Source organism: Acanthisitta chloris, unplaced genomic scaffold, assembly GCF_000695815.1.
Source record: "Acanthisitta chloris isolate BGI_N310 unplaced genomic scaffold, ASM69581v1 scaffold10733, whole genome shotgun sequence".
NCBI classification, from domain to species: Eukaryota; Metazoa; Chordata; class Aves; order Passeriformes; family Acanthisittidae; genus Acanthisitta; species Acanthisitta chloris.
The window spans coordinates 96,089-112,361 of NW_008664344.1; the positions used below are offsets into that span (position 1 = coordinate 96,089).

At 41.1% G+C, this 16,273-nt stretch overlaps 1 protein-coding gene across 1 annotated transcript in view; it reads left to right on the plus strand.

Annotated features, from left to right (window-relative positions):
* Positions 1-175: 175 nt before the first annotated feature.
* Positions 176-16,273, plus strand: part of ENPP2 (ectonucleotide pyrophosphatase/phosphodiesterase 2) — a 58,180-nt gene continuing 42,082 nt past the window's right edge. Inside the window, exons 1-8 of the mRNA XM_009071311.1 lie at positions 176-363; positions 654-756; positions 6,517-6,672; positions 8,734-8,859; positions 10,897-10,957; positions 12,149-12,246; positions 13,112-13,191; positions 14,718-14,837. Of these exons, the coding sequence (XP_009069559.1) occupies positions 331-363; positions 654-756; positions 6,517-6,672; positions 8,734-8,859; positions 10,897-10,957; positions 12,149-12,246; positions 13,112-13,191; positions 14,718-14,837 (777 nt within the window). The 5' untranslated portion in view covers positions 176-330. The remainder of the gene's footprint in view (positions 364-653; positions 757-6,516; positions 6,673-8,733; positions 8,860-10,896; positions 10,958-12,148; positions 12,247-13,111; positions 13,192-14,717; positions 14,838-16,273) is intronic.

Sequence of the window (16,273 nt, forward strand, 5' to 3'; positions counted from 1 at the left end):
TGTGAGCAGAATAGAAGGAGCAGGAGCAGCTATTGACCGCAGCGGCACAGGCGAGCCCTGCGCTGCCAGGGGAAGCCACATAAAAGCGCCGGGTGTGTGTCTGGGGGAGGGCGCAGCGAGGGGTGATGCCTGGAGCTTCCTGCACTCGGAGCTGCGATTTGTGAGTGAAACATGATGAAATCGCCCCCTGGACAAATCACACGAGCCTGTCAACCTCACCAGGTGGGATTACTCGTAGCTAATAGCCCGAACTCCCCGAGCAAACAGAGCTCTGCTCTCATTATAAAGAAAAGGCGACGGGCGGCGCAGGCTTTTCAAGAATTCCCTAGGATGGCTAAGCAGGGCTGCGTCCACTCGCACCAGGTAGGGGAGGAGAGGAGCGTGTTTGCTTTTCGAGGAGGAGTAGCCCTCCTCTCCTGAATAAATTGCTACAAAAAGGAGCGTTTCAGCTTCAGAAAGAGATGTTTTATTCATAAACCCCTTCTGGTTTGTGTTACTCTCCAACGGTGACGCTGCTGCTCCAGTGATGGGAACTGCAGTGCTGGGGAGCTCGAATGTACAGAGGACCATCTCTGCCCTTTATGCATAGTGCTCTTAGTGCAAAACTCCTGCTTCTTGCACCGTTTGCTTACTTTGCTGTTTTACTTCTGCAGGTTATATCCTTATTCGCTTTTGCCTTCGGAGTAAATGTCTGCATGGGATTTACAGCAAATCGTTTTAGGAGGTCTGAAGAATGGGATGAGGGCCCGGTCTCAGGTACAGTAACGGACATAAATTGTACATTGCCATACTCTTATGTTATAGACTGTGGTTAGAAACCACTCCTACTCCGTAACAGTAGTTTGCTTGTTCCTTTTCCCTCTAGGATATAGAGAAGAATAAATAACTCGCTGAGACTGAGTCAGTTGACCTTTGGGACTCACCTATAGGTCTCCTATTTACTTAAACTTTTGCTCTGTGTGCATGTGACTATGGAAAATTTAGCTTATTTTAGGACTGAGCACTGTCAGTCTCACACAGACCAGTCTCATCAGCTCTTCCAAAATGTTTGCCATGTTTTGTACTCTGCACAGTTTCCTTCAAGAGCTAAGAGAAACTCCCCGGTGGGTTTAAGGGTACTGGGTTTATTTTGGTAGCCATTGAAGCGGTTTCTAGAAACTTGATTAATGCTTTCAAGAGGCGCTGGTGAGAAAAGCTTTTGGGATTTCTGTGGCTCCTGAGGTCATGCTGGTTTGTGAACAGTAGACGGCAGACATCTGACGGCGGAGAGGGCCGGGAGAGGAGAGCAGGTGTTCACGCAGATGTGCTGTCACCGACTCCTCTGTTTTTTCTTTTGCCTCCTACTTTTTTCTTTGGAATGGAGCAAGAGCATGCCACAGAAGGAATTGTTGTTTGTGTTCTGGGTCAGTATAGGGTTTTGTGAGCTCAGGCATAGTCCAGATATAAAAATATGTACAACGGAAAACTAGTCTTTTTTTTTTTTTAAAAAAAAAAAGCAGGGTTGACTTGTGTCTCTGTTCCTTTGGCAAGAAAAAGGAAACCTGTGGTCATTGACTTAGAGCTGGTTAAACTGACTGAAGCGAAAGGGTTTCATTTGCAATGCCCGTCTGTAATGATAGCTTGTGAATTTAAAGTATAAAATTGTTTACCGTGGCCAGAGTTTGTTGTGTTCCCGGTAATGTGTCTGTGTCCTTCTGTCCCCTGTCTTTCACTGGAATTGATGTCTAATCACAGCCACAGTCAGGGCTGCTGATCACTGAGCAGAGGCATTTCAGGTAATCAGCAGCTAGTGGCTGTTGCTTTTGGTCTTTGTATATCAGTAAAAAAACTTGCTTGAAAAACTAATTTCTTTCCTTTCTTTTTTTGTAAATTTTGTTTTTGTTTTCTAGTATGGTAACTGTAGAGCGGCTGTGTAGTGTGTAACAGTGAAGGGAAGGATTTGCATTTCAAGGGTTCGACACCTGACTGCCAGTTGCTTCGCTGTCCTGGTGACTGTCTAGGCTCTAGATCAGAGCTGCTCGGCTGGTTTTTACTGAAGTCCCAAAGGTCTGATACTGGGGACCCACTGCGTCTGGTCGGTGTCAACTCTGCTGAGCCAACCAGCTCTGTTCAGTGCGGCCAGGGCTGGGATCAGTAGCTATGTGCTGTTTCCAATAGCAGGAGGATTAGCGCAGCATTCCAGAAAAGTTGGAAGAAATACATGATCTCTTGCATGAGGGCAGGAGATGAGGTACTTTTGGAAGTCTTGAGAATTTGCTTACAGGTGGGATTGGCCCAGCACCTGACATTGAAGTAGTCCAGTCCAACAACGAGAGACAAAGTAATGAAGGGTTTTGTCCATTCTGTGTTAATGCAACTTTGTTACTTTTATTGCAGTTTAAAGATAGAAAAAATAAAAGGAATAAAGTATTAGGATCACATCTGTCTAAAGGAGACAGTAAAAAGTTACACTGAAGTGGTGCTTTTTTTTTTAACAGTAAGAGCACTGTGATCAAAGTTGCTCCTTATTGTATGACTTTGTTACCTTTCATTAGAAGTCCAGTGCAGTAGAATAGCCAGAATAAAAGATTGTAATCAAATATTTTTCAGCTTCACTCTTCCTTAGCCTAGTTATTTTCAAGTTTCTTGGTGTTTGGAGCTAATTATTTTAGATGGACAAAACACTCTTTACCAAGCATTACTGTAGAAGCCAGTTTGTTATTTCTCCAGAGGTATACCATGTTTGTAAGTAAATTTGAGTTTTCATATAGCACAGAACTCTGCTGTGAGCCAAAAACATTTTTTTGTTTTCCTAGTACCTTATAAATGCATGTCAAAGTACCACCATAATGCCCAAAATCCCCTCTTGTTCTCTTTTTACTGTGTAGAGATATGTCTTTATACATTTGAGATGTTTAATATTTGTACTCAACAAATTATTTAATTTAAATAATTTTTTTACATTAAAATCATAAAATTTCTGAAAGTCATTAGAGAACCAAGGCTCACATTTTTCATAACTTTGCCTATAAGTTATTTGCGTTATGGGCATTTTAGCCATCTTTTTAAGCACTTTCAGGGAAAATACCCTTAGCAATCTCTTGAAGTGTGTTTCTTGGTCATGATAGGATAACTTATGCTTTGGAAGAAGAAATATAGAAGTTTTTCTATCCCTTCTCACTGGATTTTTCAGCACATCATTAAAAATTACCTTTCTTGTATTGGAACAGTTAGGGTGTATTTTCTCCTTTGTCTTATTTTTCATTGACATTTTACTCATTGCAATGACATTCTGCAAAAATGAAATGCAAGTTCATAATATGAATACTATCTAGCAAAACTGGTGCTCCAGATGTTATATGTATAAGTATTTGGTTGTTCCATGTAGGTTCTATATGGGATCCATAGGATCCAAAATGGCAAACTATTACCAGGTAGTCTCCTTCCTATGATGATGGTGTAAGGATGCCTATGTTCTGTAGTCCTGTGTCTTAAACACTATTGGAAATTAAATGGCTTTGATTTTTTTTTTTTTTTACAAAAATATTGTCATCAGAATCAAAGGAATTAGTTTGGTATGGCACTTTCTAAGATAAATGTAACACCTATACAGTGGAGTGTAATAACCTCCATGGACTGAACCACAAAGGCACTATTGCCCTGTGCAACTTCGCTCTCTAACCTGTAACATAAAAGACAAGTAGATGGTTGCTTTGAGCTTAGTTGGCAAAGAAAAGGAATATATGGAAAAGGATGTGAGAAGTTTTGTGTATTAAATGACATGAGAATCTTCACGTTGACCCTCTGCCTGTTGCACAGTCTGAATGCAGGAGCTGCGGAAGGAGGGATGCAGGAATTTCGAAAATATTTCTAAAATTTTCTAAGCTTGTTCAGTACAGCAGTTTCTGCTCATTTGAAAATGTTCACCAGGGGTGGAGCTCTTGATATGTTTTCAACAATTTTGCATGCACCAGTACCCATGTCATGGCATTGTGCACGACCTGAAAATCATGGTCTTGCACATGGTTGCAAGGGCAAGGTTAAGCATGGTAAACAAATGAGCAATATTGATGTATTCAGAGAAATTAACCAAGTCCTCTTTTGTGTTATGATATGGAAAGGGTGCTGCATGGACACAGAAGGTGAGACTTGAATTTGCTAAGTGATTTGGGATAATTTGTCACATCAGTAATGAGGTGGTTGTCAAGATACATGAAAAAAATGACAGGGTAGCTGGAGTAAACCTTCTTAGGTGAAATGGAAACCCTACTTGCAGTTATAGAAGATGGAGCTAGAGGGGACCTTGAACAGCTATGTAGACCTTCTCTATATCCCACATCATGGTCAGTTACTACTGAAGTGCTCCTGACAGATCTTGGCCTAACCTGTTCTTCAAAAATCTCCAAGCTCAGAGATTGCACAGCCTCTGTGGGTAATTTGTTCTTGTGGTTACCTGATAAATGAGCTGCTCTTTACAACAGGGTAGGCATTCCTTGAACTGTGGTTAACTGTCTCTTATGTAATCTGCAGTCAGATTTACAATTTCTCTTTCCTAAACACATGCTGTCATGTTTTTTTGACCTTCTGAAAAGACCTCCCTCTCAGCCCTTTGAAATGAAGAGGGAAATTCCAGTGTAAGGGTTATATGCTAGTATGTAATACCTTTGAGTTCATAACACCTTTGATTTGCAGCTTACTGGATCTGTGGTTATATAATACCTAGCTTCCAAGAGAGAAAGTAATGGAAGAGGTTAAATAGCATGGAAATATTTTTGGTTACACATTTTCGGAAGCGATTTGGCAGGAAACAGCTGTCATTAAAAATAAAGGATGAGACTTCATAGCTCTGAAAATTTGAGTGTTAGCATGCTTTGAAACAATTCTCATGTGATTAATTTCTAACATAGCTTTGTGACCTATTTATGTGAGCAAAGAAAATACTGGTCTGTGTATTGCCAGCATAATATGCAACTTTTAGCCCCGTGTAATTTCAGGTGGGCAGAATATTGGTGTTTCATTAAGAGCATGCATGCAGGGTATGTCCTTGTAGAGTGTAACTTCACTGTGTGTGTGATGTTTATTGCCCTGAGCATTGCTGACCTGATTGAAAAAAACAAAAAACCCCACAAAAGCAGAAAGACAGTTGTCTACTACTAGCTTTTCCAGCAGTCGTATGAGTGTGCCTTGACATTGCCATGATCCATGACTGCAACCATGGCTAGTTTGAGTTTCTTACCTATGATCTTGATTTGCTGCCAGGTTTACTCCCTGAAGTGGTTTGTCCTGGTGTCCAACCAGTGCCAGTGCCACTCCAAGGAAAGTGATGGAGCAGTAGTGCTGAGGATGGGAGCTGATGGGACATCAGTTACTACAATGTCACCTCCAGACTCCTCCTTCATCTTCTTTTCCATCCATTCTCATAGTGTTTAGTTAACGCCATCTTGTTGGGGAAGAGATTTACGTGGAGACTAACCTTTCGGCTGTGTAAAAGTGTAGGGGAAAATATAAGTAAATATCAGAGCAACTATTGCCCAACAGTGCCATTGTGTCAATCGTCTTAAAATCCTGCTCATCATGATGAGGTTTGCCAAAACCAAACCATGGCCTAAAAGAAAACAAAACCCAAAACAATTTCAAAGACTTCATTTCAATAGGTCTCTCAAAGCACAAAAGACATCAAATTTTCCTTGGAACACCTCTTTGTTTAAAGAATATCATACATTTGTTATCTTATTTAATAAGATACAATTAGCCCTAGAGAATAGGACACAATTTTCCTACGTAGGGTTTTGTTATAGGAAAAGAGCAGACACATATGTATCAGCTTCGACAGTAAGGGCCCTTACTAATAAATAGGTTATTGAAGTCTAATACATTATTCATGGTTTCTAGACTGGCAGTCCTTCATTTACTTATACACATAATTATATATTAATTTCTTAAATACTTCTATATTTTTAAAGTTTTTATAATTTGGTGCTCTGCAGAAGTCCACCAAAAAGCCTTGCTTTATTTCTCTGTTAATTTATAGACCATCTTACAGGTTTTTTTCACACTTCACATTGATTTGATGCCTTCTAGTATAGCAAACCAAGTCCTGCTGACTGCATGTAGATTAATTGCAGTCCTTTCCTATGCAAACTGCCCAGCCAGCCATGAAAATGTCACTTGGTTTCTGAAAACAAAGGCCTGCTTCTGTGGAATTGCTACAGCTCCTGGAATGGGGCCTTGGAGACTTCAATACATTTCTGCTAATGATCTCTTGATTGTTACAGAGGTAAAGCCAGAGCTGTTTCTTTGCAGGGTGTTATCACAGCATGCTGCTTCCTTATTTTTTTCCTCCCCAAAAAGAACAACTTTTTTGGAAATTGTTGGGTTTTTTGGGGGTGTTTTTTTCTTTTCTCTCCCTTTTCCTCTCCCTTCTCCTTTCCCAGAGCAGGCAGCAGAGGTTTTACTCATTCAAGTGGCTTGAGGCTGAGCCGCTTGTCCCACCTCTGCTGGCCTCACAGATGTTGCCCTGTTTCTTGTTCCACACAGTCCTGTCAGATTCCCCCTGGATCAGTACCTCTGGCTCCTGCAGAAACAGATGCTTTGAACTTCAAGAGGCAGAGCCTCCTGGCTGCCGCTGTGACAACCTGTGCAAGAGCTACAACAGCTGCTGCTTCGACTTTGATGAGCTGTGCTTAAAGACAGGTATGATGGGTCTCCTGTCCTGCACTGTCAGGCACTGCTGACACCTGGTTTCTGCCAGTGGTCAGGACCTGCCTGATAAACCAGCACTCCCTGCCATAACCTGCATCTCCTCCTCACCTTGCCTTGCTGGGCAGACTCAGCTCAGCCCAAAATGCAGCCTGTATTTCTTGCAAGGAGCAGTAGGAATGTGCACCTATTGCTCCTCACTGCAAGAGCAGAAAAAGCAGAGTACTATTCATACTTCATGACAAGTAGATCTTCTGATATTCAATTAAAAGCAATAATCAGTGTTCAGGCAGCAGTTTGATGTCCAGGTTACAACTAAAAGCTGTGGTAAAGACTGGAGACTTGTCATTTTGTGTCAGCAATACTTTTTCCTCTCAAGCGATAACTTAATATTGGAGCAATTCAGCCTTGCTTGTGGTCTGTGCATTGTGGTTACTTGAGAAAGGTGCCTTGGAAGCTGGGAGCATTGAAAGGACACAGGTCCTCTTGGAGCAAGCTTCAGGTGACAGTCTGGGCTTGCTACCTGCCCCCCAGACTGATTTCCAGATGTCAGGATGCATATAACACACTGGTAGAAGCATTTGATTTCAATTCGTTGGACTCTGGGGAATGGAAGTACAGCAGTGTGGCTTTCCTTTTAATGAGTCATAGGCAAGGAAAACTTCAAAGAGGGCCATTAGTTATGTTTTACTTAGCACAGTGCATTTAAATTATTAGTTGTACCCATCTCCTTGAGTGTTTGCACAGTGGTCAGAGTTGACACAGGTGCCTTCTACTTTTGCCATTAAACTTTTTCTTGCTTTTTTGAAGTATTATATTTGCTGAGCATCCAGAAAACTGCAATGATTAAAAGTATCATTGCCCATGGATGTACCGTACTTGAAAGTCCTGAATTCCTCAGTTCTGTTTATGATTGTATCATTTTCATAGCTTGGTACCAAAAAATGGTGAGCTAATTTGGTATGAAAACCAATTTTGGTTCCAGATCAAAAATTTTGAAGCTGATGTTCTTTCACCCCTAGTGTAAATGATTGCAAAATGAGAGGCTCTTCTTGAAGACTTCCAGCAAAATGTCTGCTACCAAATGGCAGGTTCTCAGTTTCTCAGCTTCCCATCTGTAGCAGACATGTATTTTCACATATGCATATGGATGCCTGCATAGTCCTTGGGTCTGTTGTGCTAATTGTCATATACTCCCATAGGCATTTATTCAGGGAATTCACATGCATAATCTGTAAATATTGCATACTTACATAGAAAAGTCTCAAATGAAGGAGAAAAGGGGATAAAAGACATTGCTGTGATGTGGTGTGGACTGGATGCATTTTGTTTAAAGTGATTTTTAAAGTTTCTTGGTTGGGCCAGGATGTAGAAAACCGTAGGCTTAAATTCACAGGCCCTGTTCCACAGTGTAGCAATGTACTACCCTTGAAAGAGCACCCAGTTTAGACAAGCTCTTAGCTACAACTTCATTTGCAAGATGAGAAGAGTTGGAGTGTTTTACAATAGCCATGCCATGCTTGTCCTTGATCAACAGCCCTGGTTTTCTCGTAATGCTGCAGTTGGTGTTGAATCTTGCACTGTGGGTGAGGAACTGATGGGAGTAAGGCATCAATTTTCATTGACACAGTCCCTTTTTTACTTTCTCTTATTTTCTATGGATTGAAACTGGGGACTGTAGTAGTAGTGAGGAAAAGATTACCCAAGAAACACCAGAATTCTTAGTTTGTCCTTGAGGCTGACCATCAGTTTTTGTCAAGATCCCTTTTTGTCTTTCGCTTTGCACACTTTTTGGCATTCAGGTTGTACAAAGCCTAGAATACAACAAGTGAAATACAGGTGTGTTGGGTGGAGGAGCTCTCCTTATGACTTGAAAGTCATAAGGTCCTTTTTATTTCTGATTGACATGCCCACTTCAGAGGTTTTGAAGTCACTAAAAGGTGCCATAAACTTTACATCCAACTTTAAGGACTAGAGTGTTATCATCATGGCTTGAGTGAGTACTTTTGATTTGATTACAGTATCTCTTTCTTACTTACCTTGTGAATACTTTAGCTAGGGGCTGGGAGTGTACCAAAGATCGCTGTGGAGAAACCAGGAATGATGACAATGCTTGTCACTGCTCTGAAGACTGCTTAAGTAGAGGAGATTGTTGTACTAATTACCAAGTCATTTGCAAAGGTACGTCTTTGGTCTTTCTGCCTCTTATCTTTCCAAACTCAATAAAAGGTAGCCCTGTGGGTAAGGAGTTTTCTTCTAAAGGAGGAACACTCTCCTTGTTATGTTCTGATTTTTTTTGGGGGTGGGGGGAGAATGGGGAATTGCATTTGTAATTTTCTGGGCACTAACAGAGGTAAATACTTAGAATTTGTTGATCGTAGAAGGATGTTATCTTTGCCTGTAGAGAGAATGATAAAAAGAGAAGTGTAGGTGGATGAAGAAGAGTTTAAAGCGAAACTCTGAAGTGTTCAGATGCATTTGTCTGCATCACAGGGTGAGCAGGAATCTCTGATAGTCTCAGAAGGAGTGGAGCATTTCTAGATATGCTATCTGTCTCAAAGACCTCTGTCTACCCTACCATTAAAGCTCCTGATCAAACTACTTGGCCTAACATCTGTAGGCTTTGTTTCTTGTGGGAGAGGAGTTGCAAGAATAAAAGGGCTATTATTCACAGATGGGTGGCATGGCCACAGAACAGCCTGCACTGGTTGGCGGGTGGATGGGCTGTGAAGGCTTAATTTTCATCCACCACCAGGCTCTTTTAGAGCATATCCTGCCTGTGTAATGTCTGCCATTCAGAGCAGGTCTTCTGATGCTTGGTAATGAGCTCTACGGGTTCTTGCTTTTGTATCCTAGCTAGTTCTTGTTTTTTTCATTCATTAACTTTACTGGGGCAAGGGTTACAGTTCGAAATTTTTCCACGCACACCATTTTGGACAACTGCATGTGTTCACAAAATGGTGATAGTCCAGATCCATACACTGAAAATGGGCTTTTTTTGTTTACTTGAGTTGGGAAATCCACATGAAATACGTATCCTCTAGTCTGCTGTTGGGAATCCACATGAAATACGTATCCTCTAGCAAATCCCCATAGATTGTTCTTCCCTTTCCCCAAAGAAATCCAAGGCTGAGACCACTTAAATACTGGCATAGTTTTTGGTTCCTGCTTTTTTTTGGTGAACTTTCACTCACAAGGGTCAAGACAGAGGAATTTACATCTCTCTGTCTTTAACATACATAATCTTTGTTTAATTGGCTAATAACCAATTATCTCAACGACCCTGGCATTCTGACAATAAGTCATATGTGAGAACTGTTTCCTCTTTATTTGGCTTTTGCCTATCGGAGGCTACTATGTTGGTTTTAGTGTGGGTTGTTTTTTTTCTTGGAAATTGTCCCTCCACCTCCTGTCATGGTCAGTTGGAATTGCTGCAGCACACAGTTCCTGCAGATCTTTTCTATGGTGTTTTTTGTTTTGTTCTTTTAATTGAACTGCAGTTCCTTTAATAGTGCCAGGTTCAGGAAGCGAGGCTCGTTCGTCAATAATTTGTTTTTCAATTGACCTGTGAAAGTGCAAGTCATGAGCCACTCTATAGTCAGCATTCAGCACTGAAAACCTTATGAAAATAGTTGATTACATAAAGTAATTTAAACTAATCTAGCTCTGAAAGAGTATTAATGCCTTTTTTTTAGCCTGAGTCTCACCTGATCCATGAGCTGATCAGCTCTCTAAACCAGCTGGAAACTATTTAGAGTTGTTTTTCTTCCCCAGAATGAATTTTGTTTTGTGCCTTTAGCCAGCTGAATCAGTTCATGGAGACATCAGAGCTGGGGGGAGGAGGGTGGGAATTCACAGCCAGAAGCAGCAGTACCTGGTTTTGACAGATCAAAAATAAAAAAAGTTGAAATAGATGACCACTGTGCCTAAAGCATTACCACTGTCTCCTGCGGTCAAAAGGACACTTTTAACTCGAGTTTTAAGAGCTACTTGTAGGACTGTTAGTTTGGGTATTTTTGTTGAATTGAATATAACCAGATCACTTGTTCAGCTTTGTGAAAAGACCTGCTCATTATTCATGGGAAGTATGACAAGGCAGTCCATTAACTGCAGCTAGACTTTATTTAGTTGATATTTTCTGTGAAGCCTGTAGCTGTGTCCACAGATTATTTTTTTTATTTTTATTTTTTTGACACTCCAATGTGACTTTCCTGGTAGGAGAAACCCACTGGGTGGATGATGACTGTGAAGAGATGAAGGCTCCTGAATGTCCAGCAGGGTGAGTGTTTTGCATGCAACTGCAAAGCCAAATGCAGCAAAGCCAGTGGTCCCCAGCTCTGCCCTGGACCTCTGCCCACCACATTCCTGCATTGGCCCTGTCATGCAGGCTGAATGGCTATGGGTTGGATGTTTTCCTGGGCTTCACTATTTGCACAGTTAGGCTGATAATATTGTAATGCATTTGCCTTTGAGCTGCTTGGTGAGTAGTGATATATGACATATGGGCTTGAACTCTTGGTCTTTGATCACCTGCTGCTGGATTTGCCTGCTTCACATACATGCATAGGAAAGGTAGCCAGACTCCTTTGAAGCCATTGGAAAGGCTTAGGTTGATCTGCTTTCAGTAAAATTCAGGTTAAGCCGTATGTAAACACAGTTCAGGCCACTTTTTTAATGCTCTTAGATGAAAGGATTTCTAAATTGCAATGGGATACAGGCTTGACTTGGTGAGGAGTTTCAGCACATGAGTAACATTGAGTAAGTAAGCAGTTTTGAAACCAATTATTATCCCTAAAGGTAAGCATCTGCTCAGGTGCTGTGCTGGGTTGCAGCTCAGTCCGTGGTGTTAGGAGGATAGTTTGGAGGAGACAGGAGCCCACTCTTCTCCTGGTGACAGTGATGGCTGCTTACCCCTGCAGCAGGTGCCTAACATTAAAAGCCCAGGAGTGTCCATTCATGACATATCTCTGTCTGCTGGGGTAAAGTGTCAGTGGCAGTAATAAATAAAAAATCAAGTAACATGAAACACTGTCGTCTTTAGTATGCGAGAATGAGCTGTGCCCCACAGAACTCAGTCAAAACACCAAGTGAACTTCTGTTTGTGAAGAGAGACCAGTTGTCCCGAGACATGGTTTTTAAATACAGATTGTGTACTTGGTGGGTAGTTATGCATACTACTTTTTTTCCTTCTTCTGTAAGCACTTTCCTTTTTGAGCAATAAATTTTCAGCTGCTTAAGGAAGATGTCTTTTTATGTTGGATATCAGCCCTTTCACTGACTGTGTGAACATGGGATGTTACTAAGTGTGAGGACTGTCAGTTTCTGATTATCTGTTAAATATGCAACAAATTATAGACATATAGCATGTACAATAACTGTACTTTAGATTCTCTGGAGTCTTAGGGAGCGAGTGCAAATAAAAAAATAAATTTCAAATGCTGCCTTACACTCCTGATGCTTTTGATTTTAGCTTTGTTCGTCCTCCTTTGATCATCTTCTCTGTTGATGGTTTCCGTGCATCATATATGAAGAAAGGGAACAAAGTCATGCCCAACATTGAAAAGCTGAGTGAGTACATGTATTTTCTTACAATGACTGAAAGACAGCCCAGTTGTTTTCATTGAGCAATGGAAGGTCATCATGGAGCTGAAATGGCAGAAATCCCCTTTGGTTTAGATGGTAACAACTGGTGACTTGAAAGCACCCTGATTAATGCAGCACACAGCAGAGTGGGGAGAGCTTCTGCTTTGGGGAATGCTGCTCAGAGTCCATGACCTTCATATGGTTTTGTCACGAAAAATGCATCTTCAATACATGATCTGTGTTATGCACTCTTACAGGCTAGTTGGGAGGTGCCCACAAAATTTTCCACTTGATTCAGAGGTATGGCTAAGTGGCTGTGGTGAATGTCTGTTAGGTGTCTGGGGACATTCCCTGTACTCCCCTGTTGAGGGGTATGCATCCACCTGGGTTTGTGGAATACTAGATGCACTGCATATTTGAAGCTCTCTGTATAGCATGATGGTTTATGTGTGTGTCCATACCTTTGAAACGTGTTGGATTTGTTTCCCCTGTGTGTGTGCTGGCCGTTGTATTTGTGTAGCCATCTATGGTTGGACTTGACAGTCTTTAAAAATGTTTCCAGCCTAAATGATTCTATCATGTGGGAGCTGTGGCCAAAGCCCATTGTGAAACTGCAGCTCTACTGTATTTGTCACTTCAAATTAACCTGTGTTTTCCCGTGTTGTTTTACTTAATGAGATAATTCCAATGACTCTGGACAGGAACTAGCTCAGAAAACAGTCTATGGGAATGGTTAAAATTTAACTCATTTCTGCATCATTTTGAGTCACAGAAATTGCTTCCTCTATTTTTGTTTTCTGTGCTTGAGAGCTTCGCTTCCTAATGCTTACATTTGCTATTGGTTTTTCAGGATCTTGTGGAACTCATTCTCCTTACATGCGACCTGTCTACCCTACAAAAACCTTCCCCAACTTGTACACCCTTGCTACTGTAAGTCCCTGGGAAGGATTTGTTTGATGAAAAAATAGTATACTAGAGTAAAAATGTGTGTAGTGGGGAGCAAGATAAAAAAAATCTAGAAAAAAAAACTCCTTCATTGTCCATCCTTTTTGATCTTTGGAACTCATTCTCCTTACATGCGACCTGTCTACCCTACAAAAACCTTCCCCAACTTGTACACCCTTGCTACTGTAAGTCCCTGGGAAGGATTTGTTTGATGAAAAAATAGTATACTAGAGTAAAAATGTGTGTAGTGGGGAGCAAGATAAAAAAAATCTAGAAAAAAAAACTCCTTCATTGTCCATCCTTTTTGATCTTTAGTTAAGTGTGAAAATGTGTGTAGTGGGGAGCAAGATTAAAAAAATCTAGGAAAAAAAACTGCTTCATTGTCCATCCTTTTTGATCTTTAGTTAAGTGTTTTCTTCAGTATTTTGGAGTGCTGAGATGGAGTATATCTCACCATTATACCCTGTCACAGCTTTCCTATGCATTCTTACGCTTACTGTTGCAGTTATTTGTACTGCTGTGTAATTACAGGTCAGTGTTTTCCTAGGGGGAAAAACCAGCCCTGAAATCCTATCCAGAATACAACCAGCAGTTGTTTCTTCACTGGAGCAGCTGAAGTCAGAGGGGCTGATTTAGCAGGCAGCTTACAATTTACAGCTCTGAATGCATCTGGAGGCTGCTTTGGCCTGACAGTAGAGTGAACCATTGCTGTACTCAGGTGACAGGGTTGTCCCCACACCAGCACGTACACACACCTGTATGACACTGACAGCGTTCCCAGGCTGGCCTGTACACATACCTGTGTGACACTGACAGCGTTCCCAGGCTGGCCTGAGGGACTCTCTACCTGCAGCTGCAATTTTTTCCCTTTCCTTTTTTTTAGATGCAGCCACTGCACAAATATTAAATGGAAGAGAAAGGAGGGGATGGTGAAATGAATAGCTTGGGATGGGAGAGGGCCAAGAGAAAGGGAGAAGGGCTGAAACTTCTTAAATTGCTTTCCCTGCAGAACAAATTGCGATACAGAGCCATGGCTTTGGATGACCTGCCTCAATTTTTTGTTGGAAATAACTTGTTTTACAAAGACTCTTGTAAAGATAAAACATTATTAAATGGAAATGTTAAGTGTTACTCTTGGAAACAAAGAATGAATTATTGTGATGCCCTTGAAAAGGGCATTAATGAAGAGGAACTGAAAGTACAAATCCATCTTATTTTCATACATTTTTGATTATTTTTCATGACTTCAAAATAACCATTAACTAATATGAGAAACTTTGAAGCATTGAGTAACAGGAGTTTCTATGCTTTTTAGCACAATTCAGTCATCTCCTACTGCTTTCATTACTACAACCAGTTTTAAATGTGTTTATCTTAAAGTTATAACCTTTTCTGTTGGGTAGTTACAAAGATACTTGTTTTAAAATACTATAATGGTATTTGCAGATAGCAGTGAAGAACTGCATTTGTGTGCATTAGGGTTTTACTAATTAATCTACTTCTGCACAAAGGGACTCTATCCGGAATCACATGGGATTGTTGGCAATTCGATGTATGACCCAGTGTTTGATGCCAGCTTCAGTCTTCGAGGGCGAGAGAAATTCAATCACAGATGGTGGGGAGGTCAACCAGTAAGTTTCAGATTCCATCCTCCTCCTTTTCTTCTCCCTCTCCTCCCCTCCTCTTGCCCTGCTGTGGAACATAGCCAATAATAATAATTATTAAAAAATATGTTTGTGAAAAACTTGTGCCTAATCCCCATGAATTATTAAAAAATATGTATGTGAAAAACTTGTGCCTAATCCCCATGCCACATCCTGGCTGACCTTTGTCATTCAATTTTGATGTAATGCTTTGAGTTTGCTTTTGCTTTTCAGAATGACAGATCCATTGACTATGGAAAGGTGATTGCATTGATAAGTATAAATCAGATGTGGCTAGGAAAAGAACTCACTTGAGGCTGAAGTATTACACTATATTTTTGTCATTGTGGCAACATGTTTCCTTTTCATTATGAGTTTCTCAGGTTTTTATCCTAGTAATGTTCTTGAGCAATTTTAGTATAAATGTTCTGTCAACATAGCATGGCACAATTTCATAACTATTGTGTAAGTCCACAAACAATCACTGTTACCTGACTTGCTGCAGAGACTGTGGAAGCCTGTGAATTAATTTCTGCCTTGAGCATGACAGCAGAGGCTGAACGAGGTTCCCTCTCTTAGATGAGTGTTGGACTTGGTTTCTCTGGCTCTGAATCCTTATTCTGGGCAAGGAAATGGCCTCCTTCAAAGTATTGTGCATTACTACAGCTAAGACAGTCCCCTTGCTTCTGCTGCACTTTCCCCAGTTAGTGCATGCTGTGGTAGCTTGCTTTGCTGAAGGGGGTTTAAATTAAACTAGTAAGTTCTACATGCAAGAAGGCAAGGTACATGCACATTTCATTGCACTGACTGCTTAGGGAACTATAGTTTGAAAGCTCTCTGACCAGTTAACCTCACAAAAGAGTGAGGTGATAGAGGTGAGGAAATTGGATTGGGTTTGGGAACATCATAATCTGTTTGCTAAATGGATCAGTATCATCCTGCAAAACTCTTAAAACAGAAATATCCCAAGAGACTAAGGGAAGTTACTCACATGGTTTTAGTCTTAGCAAGTCTGTGTTATTTGTCTGCATGTGGTTTTAGTCTGCAGCAAATGTGAGACAAGACAATTTAGAGCTGCAGGCAGATGTGTGACAGACAGATGTGTCTGGTGTAGCTGAGCCAGAATGAGGTATTTGTGCTCGTGTAAAATTTGTCAGCATAACAGTGAGTGTAGACACTCCCTTGCCTAGCTTTGACCTGAGTTAGCTTTTGGCATGGGCTGTGTGGAGTGGAGAGGGTGAGGAATGTACCTATAATCCTCCCAGGTGTGAGCAAAGAAGCATGATCACAACTGGGAGCAGTGAAGGGGCAGCAGTGGGTGACTTCTTCATCTCAGCTACAGCCAGAACCACATAGCTAACAAACCTGCTGCAGTTGAGAATTGAGCTCATAGACACTGCGGTGTGAGAACTTGCTAAGCAGCT